General features: G+C 41.4%; 1 protein-coding gene across 1 annotated transcript; it reads left to right on the forward strand.

The window, feature by feature from the left end:
- The first annotated feature begins 10,386 nt into the window (after positions 1 to 10,386).
- On the forward strand, positions 10,387 to 11,536 carry LOC125312877 (germin-like protein subfamily 1 member 20). Its single transcript, XM_048272677.1, has 2 exons — positions 10,387 to 10,550; positions 10,847 to 11,536. Exons 1-2 carry the CDS (start codon positions 10,424 to 10,426, stop codon positions 11,395 to 11,397), a joined length of 678 nt encoding a protein of 225 aa, XP_048128634.1. The 5' UTR covers positions 10,387 to 10,423; the 3' UTR covers positions 11,398 to 11,536.
- Positions 11,537 to 21,273: the final 9,737 nt, after the last annotated feature.

Raw genomic sequence — 21,273 nt, forward strand, 5'->3', positions numbered from 1 at the left:
GAGATTCCGGATTATCATTTTTCGGATTGGATATTGCTTTTAACGGATCCGCGTCCAAGGGGCTTCCGATGGCAAGCTAGTTGGTTCCAAGTAGAGAATGCTAGATTGGTGAGTGGGGGCCAAAAACCCATCCCTTTGCTCGGATTTACCGGAGCGACCGAGTATCACCCCATTCGTGTGGCCCGCCAATATGGAGTGGTTCAGACGTTGCCACCACCTCTTGATGCCGACCGGGTCCAGTTCGATTTTACTCAGAGTGTCCCGGAACACGAGCAGGCAGTGATCACCGTCCGTTCCCTATGGGACTTTTGCCGACCGACCAAGCTCAAGCTACCGACGAAAGTCTTATCGAGCAACGAGAAAGCATATCATGCTACGACGCTTTACATCAAGAAGCACGTGATTCCCAAGGCAATCCAACCGAAGATTCCTACAAGTGTCGAGTCACAACCTCTCGTCGGGCCGAGAATGAGGAGCTTAAGCGGAAGTTGGAGCAAGCCGAGGGCACTATCTCAAAGTTGACCACTGCAAATAAACGTTTGAAGGATAGACTTGCTTCCCTGAAGTCATAGATCGAGATGGTCTTGTCGTTGAGTCGTTCGATTATTGGTCTTGCATTTAATTATTTTCTTTCTGATGTCTTGTCATGTTCTTTATTTTCCTAGGTCTTATGTTAGGGGAATCTCGTCAGATGTCAGGCTTGTTATCCTTTGATTACACTCTCAGATTAATAAAACAGTTTTGTTCTTATTCTGACCTTGCTGAGTTGTACGAATTTTTATACCCCTTTCAAGTTGGATTCAATTTCTGTGCTTCAAATGAAAAGTGTTTGTAAGATCTTGAACCACTTATTCAAAAAATTTCGTGATGATCCATCGTGTTTTCTATTTTTTATGGAATTAATGGCCGGAGTCAGGCAGGCTGGAATTTGACACGTTCTCAGACTACAGATTCATTTTGCGATTTACTACTAGTAAACGTGCCGTATTGTTAAATTTCCAAACATGAAAGTTGTTGATCTATGTTTCAATTAACAGCCTGAAAAATTTAGGAATTAAATTCACCATTTAAAGGGGTCCTTCGTTCTTTTAACAACAGGTGGACGAAACAGTTTTCTGAATGTAATTTTTCTCAAAGATGCATTAAACTGATTTGATCCACTTAGATCTAGCTCGATCGTCCAACACAAAAGTTGTTAATCAGCCTCTTGGCTATAAGATGGTAAATTTTCACACCATTTTTCACAATCGGATGATTTTTCATGAATAATTTCCCGAAACCCGACGAGGCTGGAACTTGCAGGTCAAGGTCACGAGTCAAGTGCTCATGAGTCTAGTATAGCCATGGATCGACTCAACGTCTCTCATGCATTATACTCATCATATGACCCTCCTTTTTAGGTAATTTATCACGGATCCTCCACACATTACCCGATCGGTGGCTAAGAAAATGGCGGACAAGGCTAAAATCAACAACGCGGTCCAAGAAGCTCTGCGAGAGCAATTCGAGGCTATGAACCAGAGGTTTGAGAGTATGATGAGCTAGATGATGGAACGTATGATGGCTGCTACTGTTGCTTCTGCTAAGCACCCGACCGGTCTAACACCTTAGAACGTCGCCTCTCCGACCCTTCCCGCAAGCAATCCCGAGAAGGCTTTCGAGCGTGTCCTTGGTTACACCATGCCGCTAGAGGATGTTGTCATTACTGGCGCTAGCTCGAGCGCCCCATCACCAACTCTCATCTCCCAAGCCAGCCCCGTGACTATGGGACCGTTCGATGAAATGGCCAAGTTATTGGCCCAAATGGAGCAGCGGATCCGTGAGGTGGAAGGAACACACAGCATACCCCGGATTGACCTGTCTGTCTTTTCAAAGGTCACGGTGCCGGAGAAGTTCAAGATGCCCGATTTCGAGAAGTATGATGGGACTTCCAACCCGGTCCAGCACGTCCGGATGTATCGGGCAAGAATGAACAAGCATGCGACCAACGGCCCCCTAATGGTTCGGACTTTCCAGGCTAGTCCAAAGGAAGCTGCCATGAGATGGTATACGGACTACGAGATCTATCGGATGGATGATTGGGGGCAGGCAGCAAACCATGCATCAAGCCATTAGACAGTCGAAGCTTAATCATTGGACCATGATCAACGGAAGAAACATCTATCATGAACTCCCAACTTGGGGCACATCCGGGGGCACTTCCAAACCCTAATCGTGGCAACACCACGATCATTGGACATGATCCATTTTGATAGAAAATGGGGCAAATCAACAGGAAACTCCGATTTGGGAAGGGAAGTATCTTTTTCTCTATCTTATATTATTCTCAATATGATACTCTTTTTCCTCCTTGCAGGAGCACATGATTAACACATGGTCATCTTCGAACAAGCTGGAGCATGTTGAGTCCTCAATTGGACCGATCTCATGCGCATTTCTCTTTATACGGGGGCAATCCACTCTCTCCCCATTCCTTGAGAATTCTTTCACGTTTGAATATGCTTGATTTGCACTTTTTTATGAAAAATTAAATCAAATTGAATTTCATGAATTTCATTTCATCAAATTTTTGTCTGCATTGCTAATTTTCATTGGGAGATAATTTAAATCGGGCAATCTCTGTGGTCCAAATGATCATACTGAATGAGAAAACCTCGGGACGACGAAAGGCAAGCCATTTCCATACACGTCATGCATTTCCAATCCCCAGTGAGCTGAGTGAGGATTTCCATGCCCACAACGTAAAGGGTTATCTCGCGAAAAGTATGACGACCAAAATGATGAAAGGCATTCATTTCATTTACCCATACACTACGGGTTTCCCTTTGCTTAACCCCTTTGAACGGTGGTTTTATTTCATACCCCTGTCGGGAACAACCCCACACCGGGGCAATTCTCAGATCAAGGAATGAGTAAAATTTTCTTGCTCTCACTTGCATCAATCTTTGAGTGTATTTATTGCATGCGAATTCTGTGTTAGTCCAAGTGCCTTAGACATGACGAAGAGCGTTTCATTCTCTACATCATACACATTTATCCCTTTGCAAACCCAATTTGAGCGGCAGATTCATTTCTCGTAACCCAATTGGTGATCATCCTAGCAAGGAATCATTTCGGATCATCTGACGAATGAGCAAAATGCCTTGGGGCAAACTCGAACTCGAAAGATTTGCCAGCAAAATATGCGGGGCCTGGACGAGACCCCTTCCTTCCTTTTGAAAAAAAGAGAGGCGAGAGAAGGAAGTAAGAAAAGCAAAGGTTTACCACTAAAAAAAAAGAAAAGAAAACAGTGGGCAAAATTTTGAACATCCCAAAATCCCAAAAAAAAGGAAAAAGAAAAAATGAGAAATGCGGCCCAAAAAAGAAAAAAGAAAAAAAGGGGGCCATTTCCTGTAAAAGAAAAGAGGAAAAACTCCCGGAAAATCTCTAGAATGAAGGGGTGTCTCAGTTGGACGCATTAGAATGTTCCCTAGAGAGTCTGCAAGAATACCATTCTAAGCAAAGAGATGGTCACTAGTCTCATCATTATGCACCCTTTATTGCAAATAAGCCTTTCATTTCTAGGCCTACCCTGAACCTACATTACAACCGTTACCAAAAGTCTCTTCAGATTAGGGCACTTGGGTTAATGCGGGATTTTGAATTGATTATAAATATCGCTCAAAGAAGTGTGGGCAAGATCATTTTTACTTCATTTTGCGGGGTTCCCGACTTGTAAACCTGATGCGAGCCGACAAGAATCTCATTTCATTTCAAAGCCAAAAATGACTCATATGAGTCCCCTTTGATAAAACTCTGACCAAGCCCGAATTACAATCCCCATAAAAGACCTCACGGATTGGTCTAGTCATACCGATTGCGAGAATACCTGGACCTTTGTCAAGTGTGATGATGGCAAATTTTTGAGTGATTCTCGTACTAGCATCAATGGTCGGGTTTCAAAAGCCTTTTCATGAGAATGAGTGAAAGTCCTTTTCGATTGAAGGTTCCTCATTCAATTTGTTCGGATTTATCAAAAGGATCGGACAAGCTTGCCTCATTGATAGAATTCCCCAATGAAGCTTTATAATGCAAGCAAAAAGCTCACAAATTTTGTTAACATATGATGTTGCATTTGCTCATAATTGCACCACAAGTCATTAAGTAGGTATGATGCGGTCAGCCTAGCCCATTCCTATTCATTGCTTAGAAAATCCAGGAAAGTTTTTCGAACCCTTTTCAAAATTGACTTTAGTTGTCATTTTGACCTCTTGTGTATTGACTTGATTCATCTCGGGTGACACATTTCTTCAATACCGATTTGGTTCCGGTAATACACCTCTTATACTTATGCTTTTAGTCCATGATTGACCTACTCTCATGGTATCTTTATCCAGTTCATAATCTCGATTTGCTCTTGTGGTGCGGGTACATATCTTACTCATGATCGACTGCTCTCATGAGGTATTTATCAAACCATGGATGGATTTGTTCTCATGGTTTCAATAAATCTTTATCAAGTTCATTGATGGATTTGCTCTCGTGTTCTTGATTTCTTTTATTCATATCATAATCTCGATTTGCTCTTGTGATCTGAATAGTTTTCCAATCCATCATCTCGATTTGCTCTTGTGGTCTGGATATTTATTCAACTCATGATTAACTTCATGAGATAATTTTATCGAACCAGGATGGATTTGCTCTCGTGGTCTCGATAAATTTTTGTTAAAGTCATAATCTCGATTTGCTCTTGTGACTTTAATATTCATTCAGTTCATAATCTCGATTTGCTCTTATGATCTCGAATACTTTCCACTCCATAATCTCGATTTGCTCTTGTGGTCCTGGATCTTTATTCAACTCATGATTAACCTCATGTGATAATTTATCGAACCAGGATCGATTTGCTCTCGTGGCCTCGATAAATTTTTATTAAAGTCATAATCTCGATTTGCTCTTGTGGCTTTAATATTTATTCAGTTCATAATCTCGATTTGCTCTTGTGATCTGAATTTTGTTCCGGGTTCATAATCTCGATTTGCTCTTGTGATCCCGAAAAACATATCTTTAACACTACACATATCTTGCGTTGTCTCGCGTCGGAAGAGGTCTCGATAATGAGATGGGCCCAAGTATCTTGAAATCCTCACATCGAAGCTTGGAAATTAAGAGAATCATCATCTTATGAGGTATCTCGGTGAAACAGGTATTCTCATATGCGATCCGTGTGCAAGTTTCTCTAATATGGGAAAAAGAGAAGTTTTGGCACACGTTTTCTATAGTCCCGCATATCATGCATCACTTTCGTTGCATTAGAAAGAAAAGGGATTCAATCCCACCAAAAATTGCTATCACTCGCATTAGCAAAATTTAGGTTGCAATCTTTGGTCTTTGAGCGAAACCTCTACGAGCTTCCACTCAAAGAGGGGCAGCTGTTGACACCTAAATTTTGATTTTTAGAAAATCATTCATATAAGCATAAAATGAGAGTTATTCATAATTCTCACAAAAAAAAAAATTTCATGCATTGCATATTTAATTTTCACCAGTCAAGTGTACGTCATGTCAGCTAGGGCCGGAGAAGAGTCAATTGAGCATGATTCCAACGAACGACCAAGTTAAAATCAACTCGAAAGTCACTAGAGAGGTGCAGAATTTTTTACCATAATTTTGGACTCAAAACAGCCCGTTTGAGCTCTTAAAATTGCAAAAAAGCCTTAATTAATTACCCATTTTATTATTTAAGGTCCAAGTGAGTCCGGGATCACAAAATGAGCCCATAAAACATTGAAAAGTGGCCCATTTTGCCCTCCTCATTCATTTGGCCGAAAATTTGAAGGAATGCAAATCAAGTGAGACTCCTCAAAGTGCAGATTTTTTAATCCAATGGTTAAAAACTCAATCAAAGTCCTACTAGGGCTCCCAATCTAACGGTCAACGTTCAATCCTATCTCCACTAGGTTTAGAATACTTAAGCTCTCTATAAATAGAACCCGAAACCTAGGTGAACAGGGGGGATTTTATTCTGAAAATCAAGAGGGACACACGTGAGATTGAGAGAGGGAATAAGGAGGAAGTATTGGTCATAAGATCGGGAGCTTTCCCACGAGGAGGTTGCGACGACACCCATTGATCTTTGCGGGTGCTGCATCAAAACCGGAAAAAGTACGGCCTCGATCGCATGCTATTGGTCTCGGTTCAGCTATCCCACCAGCGTCAGGTTGGCTTCCCAGTAAAGAAACGAAGATCATCCAAACACATCAGATCAACTTGTTCTCTTCTAGTTTATTGATTTCTTTGCAGGAGACAAATTCTGCTAGAAAAGGACAAGGGGGATTGGCAAGACATGAGGACAATTCCTTGAAGTGGTGCCCTTCTTTCTTTTTTCTGGTTGCACGTGTTACAGCCCATAATACCAAGAAAAGTCTTCAAGTCCAGTGTTGCAACCGTGTCCTTTGCAAGCTGAGCGTGACTCTCCTTCACGGGCCAGCTATGATTTTCGGAAGATCGGAGCACAAGACTCAGTGCAAATTCAAGTTTGGGAAGGCAACGTCGCAATCAAGATTGGTGTTGGCTGAACCATCCTTGGTGTGCAACATCGTGTAGCCATACAATCATCCAAGTTTGGTGTGCAAGTTTTCAATTCAAGCTTGAATTAGGTAACTTCTCTATCTCAAGATATTCTGAAAGTTGATTGCATAATTTGAATGTTTAGATGAATGAGACTTTCGGATATGATGAGATTATTATCTAATTTTAAAAAAATCTGAATCGGAAGTTATCTTGTGAATATCTCGAGTATCATTGAATTCGGCTTTGGGATATTGGCATATCTTTGTATATCATGTGATTTGATTTGAATATAATTTGGTTCCTGATCATATCTTTTAGGTTTGGATAGTTATCCAAAAAATCTTTTTTTTTCAAATCTCAAGAGATAATTTTCTAAGTTTAAAAGATATGTTGCGGATAGGGGCCTATCCTCTTTAAAATTTCGGCACCTACCCCTAGTTGGCCGAGAAATTTTTTTTTTTTTTTATACCTTAGTCTAATTCAAATATTTTTATAATCTACCTTGAGTATAATACATGCTCCCTTGTGCCTTGTCCCTCGGAATATGTGCATTGTGGATGACTATCCGACTTCACCCCCGAAGTACGACGTCATCCGCACATGAATTTGTCTACCCTATCCCATGACTTTGGGACCGGACTGACAAATTTCATAATATATAAATTCACTATCGACCCCACCCCGGGTACGACGTGAATAAAGTACCTTCTGACCCTACCTCCCGGGCACGAAGCGAACTCATCGGAAAAATTCGGACTATAAGGTGTATTATGCTCAAGGTTTATTATTATCTTATTTGATTCATTTTTTCATTAAAAAAATCATAAAAAAAATCATCATATCTTGACCTTAAATGAATTTTTTCGGAAATTATATCTTAAGATCACTCTTAATATAAATTGGATTTTGATTAATCAATTTGTGTTAATTGTCGGACCAAAAATCATAAAACCGAAAATTCATTAAAGGGTTATGACATTCCATGTGCATTTCACATAGTCTTATTCGTCATGCATTATTGTATGTCATTCATGCATTTTCATGTCATCAATATAATCCATATTGCATGCCGTGTAGTTCGAAGTTCATGTTCACGTTCCATCAAATTCAATTTTTCCAAAAGCCATTCATGCAATTTTTTTTTATACCACATAACGTAAATAAATCATCTTGCATGTCATATAGGTTAGTTTTCATGTTACACATCATGTAGTTAGAATTCACTTTCCTTTATATGCATCAAAATACATTTTCTCAATATCATCATTACTCATTTCATATAGTTGCATAGAATTCATCTAATCAAGAAAACCCAAAAATAAATTGCACCTTAATTCATTCATTGAAATCAATTGGATTTGCCAATCAAGAGAATTTTCACAAGAATGGTACCGAAAGGGTGTTAATTGAAAAATTAACATAATCAAGTCTTCGAACCTAAAACTCTGGTTAGCAGAAAATAAAGTATTCTCCAATACTTTATTTAGGTATCTAATCTACCTTCCGAAAAAGATTAGTGGCGGCTCCAAAGATCGAAAATATTTTGATTGAAATCATATGAACCTAAGTTGGGAATTGATAGAGCTTGAGAGAGCTCGGGCTAGGTTAATTAATTCATTTAATTAATTTGGTAATCCATTAACCCGAAGTTCAATCACGAATTTTAGGTCGCGACAGACTCTTGATAAACTCAACTAGATCTCAAAATTACATTTTGACTAATTTTTGGAATTTTTTAATTCGGTAAAAATTAATTTTGATCACATATTTGCATTGCGCTCGTTGAGACAAGCAAAACCATGGGTAGATTGTCGCTGGACACCGCCGGACGTGCTGCCACGCATGGCCGCTTGGATTTTTTGACAATTTGATTGAAGAGTACAAAGTCTCGAAAAATATTTTCCATGTCGATCATCACGTACGATTCGGTTGTAAGTAGATAAAGAGCTCAAAAAATGGGTTTGTAGGGAATTCAAACGCCCATACAAGTTCGAAATTTATTCAGGAATGCAACATTGATATTGCCATGAACTGCCTCGAGTAGGACTTGACTCCTTCTTTAGTGACAAGTCATGGACAACACTTGCATGGTGATGGAGTTATTAATCATGATCGTTAAACATCCGTCTCATTATGCCACGATACTTTGTTGTGACATCAAATCCTTCACCGTTGGTTTGGAACTTTTGCGGCCGAAGATTGAACAACTACGACTCTCATAGCTTGCTGTATCCTAGATCTCATCTCTAGAGTTTACCGTGACTTTTCCTTTATTGTCAGATCTGGACAAGGATGAATTTGCTACTTGTTAGTATAAAAATGCCAAAGCATCAGTATCATCAGCAACTCCGTATTGGAACGAACCAATTCAAGTGTGCCAGATTGCATTGACATCAGCATGTCAACAACCATAGCTATATGAAGCAGAAAGGTTTGTCTGTTGCTTTCCCATGAGAAGATTTAGGTGATGTGAGTTAAGAGTGAGGAAATTTGTTGTGTGTGTAGCCAATGGAAAATCTGTACTGACTCGAATATCGAAGGACAATTGCTTAACAACGCACTAAGGCGATTGGATCGCTCCCATTGTTCATAAAGGGCCATCTCAGCTGCAGTGCTCGTATCAGTAGGAGCGGGTGGTTCGTCTTTCCTTATAGCATAGTCTCCCAATTGAAAAAGGATTAACTCCTTTCAAATTTTGTAGTTTTCACCATTCTGCACGGGAACATCACTCTTAAATTTAGAGAAATTCACAGGTGGTAAAACTGCATAATAAATAAAATAAACATGCTTACCCATGCGAGCCATGACTTGCCGGAATTTGGCCGGAATCAGCGATTTCCTCTCCACCCAGAAAACCCCAATTTTTGATTTACCCAAAACCCACGAAAATTCACCCAAAACTCAATAATTCAATCGTAAATAAACGCTAATCATCAAGGCAGAGGTTTTGCATGCTCTGATATCAAATGTAAGAAAATCTAAAGACTGAATGTCCCGATCATACGTTGTCAAACAAAATCACGTATAATCAGAATCTCCAGCCATTGATGAAGACGATTGACAAATCGGAATTTGTGGAACGTTAAATGATCAACGATGGGTGCTTCTAGCCAATTGCCCTCTTTATGCGATGGTGTATCTTTTCTGTAGAAACGTACGTTCATGTACGTTAAAATAAAAATTGACGACAGAGGTTTGGCTTAGATGACCCTTTTATGTTCTCCCCTTCGCAACCCTTCGAATAACGTCGTCCATCAAGACGTTATCATAACTTTTGGGCATCGTGACTCTTGGGCGAGAACAGTTATCACTCAAGTTAATGCGATCAATAAACGTTAATGAAATAATCAAATGAAGAATCAAATGTGGGATCACATTATCCATAAAATATTATAAGACGTTAAACATCCGTTTCGTTGTGCCACGGTACTTAGTTGTGACATCAAATCCTTCACCAATGGTTTGGAACTTTGACGGCCGAAGATTTGAGTAACTACGACTCTCATAGCTTACAGTACCCTAGATCTCATCTCCAGAGTTTTATCTTAACTTCTACTTTATCGTCAGATCTGGACAAGGATGAATTTGTTACCTGTCAGTACTAGTATGCCAAAGCATCTGTATCATCAGCAACTCGGTATTGGAACGAACCAATTCAAGTGTGCCAGACTGCATTGACATCAGCATGCCAACAACCACATCAGCTTAACAACTAAGACATTTCTTTTTGTCAATGTTTCTGTGTTTTGTGGAGAAAAATATGAGATGTGCAAGAGTTCTGGCATCTATAAATAGGCATCATTTGGAAGCAAGTGTTCGCATCCATCAGAACACTTGAGAGTAGGTAAAAGAGAGGCACAAGAAAATTGAAATGACGAATAGTGTTTGGCTTTCCGCCAGTTTGGCACTCTTGGCTCTGGCACTGTCCTTCGCCGATGCCTATGACCCAAGTCCCCTGCAGGACATCTGTGTAGCAGTCGAAGAACCCAAGAATGCTTGTAAGCTTGTCTTTCCCTTCCTTGGTAGAACTCTCCGAATTAGTACATTTTCTCTTGATTTCAGAGTAGTCCTCTGATGCTCTTACTGGGTGCACTGGGGAAGCTCATCGGGCATTTTGATCGGTTTTTTAAACAACACATAGTGTACACTAATTTCAAACAAAACAAGACAATTAAGTTAACAAAACCATAACATATCTCATTCTTGGTGCGACCTTATTGTATCCTAGGATGTGCCTCAAAGCATTAGAAAATCAGCAACAATTTCCTCTTAACAGAAACTCCTCTCTATGCAGTGTTTGTGAATGGAAAGTTCTGCAAGAACCCCGTTCTTACCACGGCGAACGACTTCCTCTTTTCTGGCCTCCAAGTTCCTAGAAGCACGGCCAATCCAGTGGGCTCCACAGTCACCACAGTGTTCGTGGACCAGCTACCAGGACTCAACACTCTCGGCATTTCCATGGTTCGTATTGACTTTGGAATAGGTGGTTTAAATCCTCCGCACTTTCACCCTCGTGGCTCCGAGATTTTGCTCGTCCTGGAGGGCACCCTCTATGCAGGCTTTGTCACGTCCAACCAACTGAACAATACTTTCTTTGAGAAAGTCCTCCACCCCGGAGATGTTTTTGTTTTCCCGTTCGGGATGATTCACTTCCAGCTCAATGTTGGAAAGACCAATGCAGTCGCGATCGCGGGTCTTAGCAGCCAAAACCCAGGAGTCACTACAGTCGCTAATGACCTGTTCAATGCGAAACCTCCTATTTCCCCTGAGGTACTAGCCAAGGGGTTCCAGGTGGATGAGAAGCTCGTTGAGACACTTCAGAAGAAGTTCTGGTACGACAATTAGCCTGAGAGATGCATCTGACAATGGTGTCATCTCTGTGTACTTGATTAAAAGAACTTTAAGTCGTCTGATGAAGTTCCCAGTTCAAGCATGAAGAAAGTTCCCTTGTGTAACATCTTATATGGATTTCAGTATAATAAGACCGTTTGCTTTCTGCACCAGCTACTTGTGATGAACTTATTTCACGGAACTAAGACAGAAAAAAGACAGCAAGCTCGACACTACACTCTACCATGTCACAGGATTTCTAACCTGAATGCTTTACAAGCACGAACTGCTGATAACCATCGTCAGTTCTACAAAGCAATGAGGCGCGCGATTATTGATTAGGTTGAAATCCAATTTCATTGCTTGGTTCCGGCTTTAGTCTCGTTAAGATTTTGAAAGCCGCCACATTTTCCTGCACAACCGAGCCATTGTGGGTTTTTAGGTTACATCGGATGCATTTGGAGAATTACAAAACTATTCCTCGTTCTGTTCATTTGGCAATATTAGTTTAACACATCTGGAAGTAGAGGATTTAGAGTTTATGCACTAGAGCATGGATATAAGCAATGAGGTGCGTGACGATCACCGAGGAACGTTACTATTCATGTCAATTTTGTATACTTTCTTTCGGTGAAATTTTGAAATAATCTCATAGCCAGAGAAGGCTCATCGATGCGAGCATTTAGACCGGTCGTTTTTTGCCAGAGGCCGCCCGATGGAGGCTCATGCGCCCCCAAGCGTCGGTGGGACAGTGCACTTGGACCTCACACGCCTTTGGTGCGAAACCGTGCAACAACGATTTACTTCAACAACTCGTTGACATCATGATGACGTCGGCGTCCCTCCTCCCGAGTGAACCCGACCCGACCAGTTCGGTTCAATCGGTTGACTTGCCCGGTTTGGTTCGATCGAGTTTGGATTGATCCGACTCGTCGACTTGCGTTGACCGGTGCTGATTTTCGTTGACCATTGACCCGCATTGATTGCATTGACTTTCATTGACCGGATTTTCAAACGGGCGTTTGAGCAGGCAATCGGACTCCGATTGGGGAGTTTTTTGTATCGGCGTGCTCATATGAAGATGCTCTATACAGTGGCATATTAATGTTACATGTTTGAGGCTTTTGTGGATGGAAAATTGCATATGGAAACCTATGTATGGGTATTTTTCAAGGGTACTTTTTCATTTAGTTTCATAAATGGCTTCAACATCGATAACGCCTATTGCGTCTATTCCTACTTATGGAGAGAAGCCGGAAGTTCAATGGGGTTGATTTCAAGAGATGGCAACAGAAAATGTTGTTCTATCTCACGATTTTGAATTTGGTAACGTTCCTTGATGATGATGCTCCTAAGTTGAATGAAGGAGAGTCAAATAAGGAAAGGATTGCTGCTATAAATGCGTGGAAGTATTCTGACTTCGTGTGTCTCAACTATATCCTCAATGGTCTGGACAATTCTCTCTATAATGTTTATAGTTCAGCTACCCTCGTGAGTCGCCTGCGAGCTCTGGCAATCCTCTCTAGCCGATCGCCGACCAAAAATAGAAGCAGAAAGGAAGAACAGAAAAAGACAAGAAAAATAAAAAAAAATCAATTAATAAATTAAAAAATAAATAAATTATTAAAATATTATTAAAAATTGACCACATCAGCGCCGTGGCGCCGGTTGGCAAAATGACTTGAATTGGCACAAATACAAAAGGTTTAGGACTCAATTGAAAAGAAAAGTTTAGGACTTAATTAGTATAATTGCAATAGATTTAGGATTGTTTTGGTAATTTTTTCTTAGCTATTGTTTCGTACGACTTTCATCGAACAAATTATAATCATAACAACCAAATTTAATTGATTAGTTGATTAACCTTTAGCTCGTTTCGAAATGGTATGTATATGTTATAGGTGCATGGATCATGCATTGCCATCTAGGCAACCACTTGCCGTTGGGCCTGGCCATCTACTTGTGATGAACTTATTTCACGGAACTAAGACAGAAAAAAGACAGCAACCTCGACACTACACTCTACCATGTCACAGGATTTCCAACCTGAATGCTTTACAAGCACGAACTGCTGATAACCATCGTCAGTTCTACTAAGGCTGCATAACTATTAAGGAACGAATCAGTAACAACTGGAACTTCAGTAGTTAGAGGGATCATGATGCTGCGTTGAGTTTATTAGGAACGAAGCCTCACAGGACTATTGTATTTTGGATATCATCAGTCAAAAGAAGCAACTGAATGGAAGTAATCTGCAAGCCGAGACCCATTTCGGAAGGGTTCGTGTCTATTCGCTTGCTTTTATTACTGTCAAATTGAAGGGTCTTTACAAAGCCCGCTGGAAAAAGGGCAGCCCAAAGGTTTTGTTGTTTTTTTTTGTGTGGCCCATCACCATCTGAAAGCGACGGTTTGAACAAGTCCATGGGCGGATGAGGAATTTCGAAAATTCTTTCAAAAATCCGAAATTTTGTATCCCTCAAATAATTAGAAGAGATTCCAATTCAATGAATGAAATTACTTGGAACAAAAATCCATATGTTGACTAAAAGATTTGAGCTGGATGGGAAGACTCATGAATCGACTCGAATAACTAGCGGTTCAAGAATACTGATGTCACGCCCCGACTCTCGAGTACACGGCATCCCTACCAAAACGCCTCTAATCATAAAAGATAACGTCCCAGGTACGTTATCGACCGTCGATACTATAGCGCGCATGCGGAGACGCGAACTCTCCCAAATCAAGAAAAACGGTAAGAATATAAATAAGATCAACAACATTAGCCATATACCGTAACAATCGTCAATACGGTACCAAAAGCAAATGATTATTAACCCTACTGAGCTATAGTCAAATACAACTCCCATTCTTCAAGGCGGCTCTCTAAGACCAACAAAAAGGGTATGAGGATTAGGTAGGGTTAAGTTCTCATCTACTCCCAAAAAAATCCTGTCAGTATCTATCAAAAGACTACGAGCCCTTGAAGTCATGGTGAAGGATCGTAGTCGGAAGCCAACGAACGCTCCGAAGAAGACTCAACGATATCTTTCTCAATTGGGTCAGGGTCGGGGTTAGAATCGTGCTCGGGGTCTACGATCTCACCGTCCGGCGTATTGAGTTCCACCGGAACTTAGGATGGAATAGATGGAACCATGTTAGGCGGTCCCTTGAGTCCATGGAGTGGGCCCCAAGTTTCCACCCTATCATCCAAGAACCAGGCTTTGAAGACATGTGCCACACGTTACGGCAAGCCTTCATCGACCTGCACCGTAGTGATGTGAAGTTCCCAAGTCCTATTCGTATCCGATTCCGAACGATACATGATATCGTAGGACTGGTCGATTGAGATCCCGAACCTGACGGGTCTTTGCATCACCGTGGGCTTGAAATGGTTAACACGGGCTGAGATAAAAATCTCCGTAAGTCAACGTCTAAGCTCGGCTAGGGCGTTGATTCATCCGAAGGGTCCTATTAGTCAATCACATATTGACATATAAATATTCCAATCACATGCAGCTCACTTGCTGAAAATCACACAGTATGTAATTCTCGACTTAGTATGCCACACATAACAATCCATGGACATCACGTCAATCGCACACACGGACTCCACACGTGGTCCGATTATTAACGGCTATCTGGCCCAATTGCACACGACTAGTGTGACTTTACATTACGATTGTCATTGTCTATTGGCGGGACCAGGCTTTGTCCTTTACTTCCGGCGACGGCATTTGATAGTCTGTGTGATTCAGATTGACACATCACGGAACTACCTGAAATCCCAAGAAGAGCTTCGGTTTGTCACAAGCTACGACCGGCATCCGCTCAATTCGACGACATGGAAAGGCATGCGTCTAACAAGTCTTGGAATTCCGATCGATACGGCATGACATTGTCGGGAATATTCCATCGTGTGACCATTCAAGTACAATTAGCAACCAATTCATTTTATCTTTACGTTTAACCAATTGTCATACAAACGTGCTCAAGATCAACCACAACCTCTGTTATGCAATTCGTGCAACTTATACTTACATATATCCACCCAAATGTAAATATTATCCACCGGACTTTGTACTTGTAATCGGGGTGGTTGACCCTAAACCGATCAATTAATTCAATCTATCATCCATCAAAATGATTAATCCAACAATCTATATAAACCATGAACCGAGCGGGGATAATAACTTAGCAACGAATAATCAATTCAATGGCACATGATTAAATTCATATGTCCACTTGATCGTACGCTTGCCCCCGACCTACCATAAGCTCACGATCACAAGTAATCATCCAATCAATCAGTCAATTTAGTCCCAACAAATCACTTTCAAACTAACTTAGGTAATTATGTCCATTTAACCTAAGCCGAGTCTCTAACCTATCCCGACCCTAATTAATCTACCTAAACCCCCTATTAGTCTAATTGAACTAACTCCGAACACAATTATCGTCCTAACCGGGGGTTAGAGGTTAACTCACGATTAATCGAGCGAGGCAAGACCAACGATGATCCTCTGGAATTCCTCGGCGTGGACTTTAGGCTTGAATGGATCGCGAATCAAAACCCTTGAACTACAATCCAAACTTCCAACTTAATGGGTCCACGGCCTAGTACAAGGCCCAACTTCACAGCCCACAACAGATTGGGCCTTGGCCCAAAACGCAGGCCCACAGAACAGGCCCAACAAAACCGGTCCAGCCCACAAAAACAGAGCATAGCAGAACAGGGCAGGTTGGGGGGAGGGGTGGCTGTTCACGGCTGTGGCGGTCTTTCCGGCGGGCGTTGAGGAGGTAACGAGTGGCAAGAGGCTTGAGGGGGCTGTGAGCTAGTTGGAGGCGGTCGGCGGTGGCTTGTGGTGGCCGGAGCTAGTACCGGTAGCAGCTAACAGAAGCTGCAGTAGGCGGAGCAGAGCAGAAGGACAAAAATAGGGCAACTGATCGGGGGCTGTTTTGGGACTCTAATGGCGTCGGAGCCTCGTGGGGCTGGTAGCGAAGATCTGAGGGGGGTGTCGGGGAGTATATGGTGGTCGGAGGTGGGCAGAGGAAGGCGGTGTGGCGGCGGATGGCCGTTAAGAACAAAACCGGTACAACAGAGGGTCAAAACAGGGCAGGCTGGGACGGTGGCTGTTCTAGCTCCTCCGGCGGTTTTGTGGTGGCTTCTAGCAATCGGTGGTGGTGGCTGGAGGTCAGGGAAGATTTGAGGAGAGGGTCGGAACGAGTGGTGGTGGCTGATCTTCAGCAATCAGAGACAGAGGGGCAGCAGCAACACAGACCCGACAAAAACAGGGCAGGTTGCTCGAGCTCCTTCCAGCCGACTTTCCGGTGACTCTGACTGTGTGGCGATGGTCCGATGGTGACGGTGGTGTTCTGTGGTAGTCGTAGTATGAGGTGGTGGCTTGGTGCAAAAGTTTTTGCCACAGAAAAATGAAGAAAAAAGGAGAGAAAGAGAGGGTGAATGTTGGTTTGGGGGGGTTGTCGTGGACACGAGAGAGAGAGAGAGAGAGAGAGAGAGAGAGAGAGAGAGATCTGGTGACTAAGGGCTGAATTGATAAGGTGAGACCCACTTAATTAAATAGTCTTGTCCCATAGCTCATAAAGTATTGGGGGTATTTTTGTAATTTTGAAAGTTGGCCGGGGGCATTTTGGTAATTTTACATCCTAGGGTAATCCAGGCATCCGGAAATCTAATGAAGGGTAATTTAATCCAAACTTGAGCTGATTCAGTCAGAATAAGACCCCGTACAAAAATTTCTAGTTCTAGAGCGCGACTATTCAATTAACCGAAACCTAATCCAATCCGATCAACGATTCGGGAAATTTCCAATTTTCGATTTTTGATTCCTTAATATCCAATCTCGAGTAACGAACTGGAATCCATAGTCATTCTATCGACTGAATTTTACTATTAAACAAAGGTTAAATTTTCAGGGCGTCACAACCGACACTCACATCCACCATTTTCCACCAATTTGCTTGACATGTCAATTACAAAGAAAACTTGGAAAAGTAAATCATCGTTCTGTACCACTTTCTCATTATCCCCTAAGGCGCCCGATAAACTGATTGAAACTGGAAAAGTTTTATCTTGCAATAAGCGTCAAGGTCGTGTGGAATCCAAGCGAGCGGGAGAGAGGAAGAGAAGAGGAGGGGGCTGGGTTGGGTGGTGGTTTGGGCAACTGGAGAAATTTCTTTCTTCTTTTTTTCACTCTTTTCTTGCCTTATTTCTGGTAATTCCAAAATATGCGGAATTCGTACCTAGATTTTAATTTGTGAAGTTTAGTGTGCATTTCCCATCGATTTTTCAATTGCAATTCCACCCCAAATTAGATTATGAATATCGGTGTTCATATCATCTAAATTAATATCTTATCTATCGACTCCCATCTTTTTCGAAAACATAGATTCACGATTTTTATTATGTACTAAAAATTCGACCCGTAAGAAAAAATAAAAATGGCGAATCATGCGATGATTCCACTTTTAACGTGGGAGCTGATGGACTCGGGTTGATTTTGACGAAACGTGTCAAAGTCTTGTGATGTTAGACCGAATACGTACATAAATACACGAGAAGGGAAGATTAATACACATGTCCAATTACAAAACAATGTGTATATAGACCTGCACCATCTCACCTCCCAAAAAACCATTTATCCCCCAAAACTATGGTTTCTTCCTTTTTGCTGTCCACCTGGTCTCCTTCAGCCGTTTTCTTCTTCTTCTCGCTCTTCTTGGTTGGCACCACTTCATTTCATTGTGCAGGCGTTTCTGCCTCCTCTGCTTCTATTTCCGCTATCAATGCGACTGAGAATAAGGATGAAGCAGAGGCTCTCCTGAATTGGACATGTCAGTTGGGGTTCTTAAATTGCATTTCCTTAAGATTTTGCTCACCATTGACTATTGTCCTTTTCCTATTTACTTAATCTTTGAGAAGTGCTAAAATAGTTAATAAAAGAAATGAAGAAAATAAAACGACAGCTATGATGCAGTTTTCCTCGTACGTATATTAGCAAGTTTCCTGAAGTCCCCATGATTGTAATGAGATCACTAGTGAATGAATCTCCTAATTGATTTGCTAATCTCCTTTTGTTATCTTAGGTGCTAAGATAAGTTGAATTGCAGATGCAGGCAAGGTTTCTCCTGCATTAGCAGCTGCATGAGCTACTGTAAAGCATGGTTATAAAGTTGTAAGAATTATAACTATCAATTTGTCATCCATCAACTGAGTTGCAGAACAATATTGTTAATGTACGAAAATCTTCTGTAATTTTTATCCTTTGCATTATTGCGGAAAAATGATCAAAATCATAAGGGCATATCGCTGAAATAAATTGTTTGCAGTTTATTCCACTAATCCAATCTTTCTGGTGCAATTATTCCTCTTCTTCTGGTTGAAGCACATTGACTATTCTTTCTCAGCCTACTCAGCATATTCCATTGTTGTCAACAGATGCTATATTAAGGTTCCACCGCCCCTGATTTCATTTTGATTGTTTAATTGGTGCAGCACCTACTACCAAAATGGGCAGTTTTCTGTTACAACTCCAAATCCTAGACTGTACCCTAAAATTTTAGAAGGCAAAGCGAAAGATTCCACAAATTAGACTTTTCAGTGATAGCTTAATTCATGATGAGCTGCATAATTCCTATCTCGAGAGTGACGTTTGCTTAAGGAAGAGCAAATTAATTGATTTTCATTCCAAAAGCCGGTCAGTACAGCTTTGTTCCAATCCTTGGTCACTGCGATGATAGAAGCTTGATTTTGTAAATGTAACTTCGTCCGGCATAATTGTTGAACGGTGAGAATCACAAGCGTATATCCCTAAAATAAGTTGCCGCCAAGGTGGAACAGTGATATTTAGTTGTGGACTGGTCAAGTGTTAGGAAGTGGAAAATAATAATACATTGTTGCTCCTTTAGTCAGTATTCTAAGGCTTCATTACTATTAGTGCTTTGATTAATCTTTCAAAACCCAATGCTAATTTGAATACAATCAACGGATTCGAACTACTCCAATCTTTCTGGTGTAACAATCCATCTTGTTCTACATGATGCCCAATGTTTTTATCATGCACATTGACAATCCTTCCCCAGTCTACTTCAGCATATTCCTTTGTAGATACCCTGTTAGGGTTGTGGCCACTGGCCAGTCCAATTTTCATCACCTTTGCCTCTTCAACTGGTACAGTAGACACTGCCAAATAGGCTATCCTGGTTGCACTTTCAAAATTCATTGTCATACATGTGCTCCTCTTACGTAGACCTAGATGTGTCAAATGGATTGATCGGGTCGAATATGGTCTGACTCATATTGACCCATCTAACCCGTTTCGACCAATATTTAATGATCCATACCCGATCCGGCGAGCAACCGACCCATACCCAACCCGATCCATTTTGACCCATGTTACCAAACCAATAAATAAAAAAAATCACACCAAATAATAAAGCAAATTAAACAATAATAAAATTAATAAATAAAATAAAAATATAAAAAATCTATAAGTTCAAATACTTATGAAAAAAAAAGGCTCACAAAATGGGTTGTGATCCCCTTTTTTAATTGGTTGTGACCCATATTTAATGAGCCTAGTTTCATATGGTTAGCTAGTTTTTTTGTTAAAAATCAATCCAATCTGGTCAAGACGAACCTCAAATCTATTTCACCAAGCAAACGAAATTTCGCAAGTGCTCTTCGATTTCAAGACGAGAGATATAGAATCCAGTGATAAGCAAAATACATCTACTTGATTCACGCACATCATCTATCAGAGTACATCAACCCACGACCAAATTCTCCACGACTTGATTCTTGGCATCCTAGCAATCAAGACAAAAGCCACTGGCACAGGCATAAGAACCATAAAGTGGGGATAAATATATTATCGGTGCAATAACTTTTGTATGATTTCACTTGAGTACCATAACTTTCAAAACGTTTACTTAAATGTCATAACTTTCAAAAATCGTTCACTTAAGTGCCATCACCGACGTGGACGCCGAAAAATGATGTGGATGCGAGAAAGCTAACGTGGCACGTCGAAAAGCTGACGTGTACATCGAAAAAGTTGACGGAGCACTCAAATAAATGATTTTTGAAAGTTATGGTATGAAAGCCGTACACAAGTTATGGCACTCACAATGTACTTATCTCCATAAACTGAGTATCTCTTGCAGCTATTGAACACGAAAGCCAAAAAACCAATCCAGTGAATAATATAACCAACGTCTAAGACGAAATCTGATGATTAGATGTGGGAAATAAGCACATTCTGTCCAAACCAAAATTGACTTTATGAAATGATAATTCCTCTTAGATATCTAGTACTGATCAGGGGACTGATGCAATATACAATATTACATCTAATGATTTTCGGGGAGCTTCTCCTTGATCTTCCATCATCCCCTTCTTCTCCTGCTGCTGGCCCGGCTCCTCCCCGTAGCCTCCGCTCACAGTGGTGGAGGTCGGGTACGACCCAGCCTTCTGCTGCTGCTGCTGCTGCTGCTGCTCGTCCCTTCTGCCCATCCCCGGACAAAGGCGTGATCTTGACTCACGGGAATTTCATCGCAGCATCTCTGATGATGACCACGGATCAAGAAATGGCGGGGGATTTGCACTATGCGTTCCTCTGTGTCCTGCTCATGTTCCACGTGTTCGGGCTCACAGGGATCACTTAGTCGCAGCTCCAGAAGGGGAACATGCTCGTGTCGCGGGGGAGGTTCGAACTCAACTCGGCCTTAAGGGCGGTCGGGAAGTCATAGATCACACATTTGTGGGTTGACTTCAAGGTGGTAGGACGACGGCTTACCTCTGGTGAGTTCAGAAGGGGAGGCATCGGGAAAGAGAGGGTGATTCGGAGGTTGACGACGGTGGCGATCGAACGT

The sequence above is a fragment of the Rhodamnia argentea genome, chromosome 1, assembly GCF_020921035.1.
Source record: "Rhodamnia argentea isolate NSW1041297 chromosome 1, ASM2092103v1, whole genome shotgun sequence".
NCBI lineage: Eukaryota > Viridiplantae > Streptophyta > Magnoliopsida > Myrtales > Myrtaceae > Rhodamnia > Rhodamnia argentea.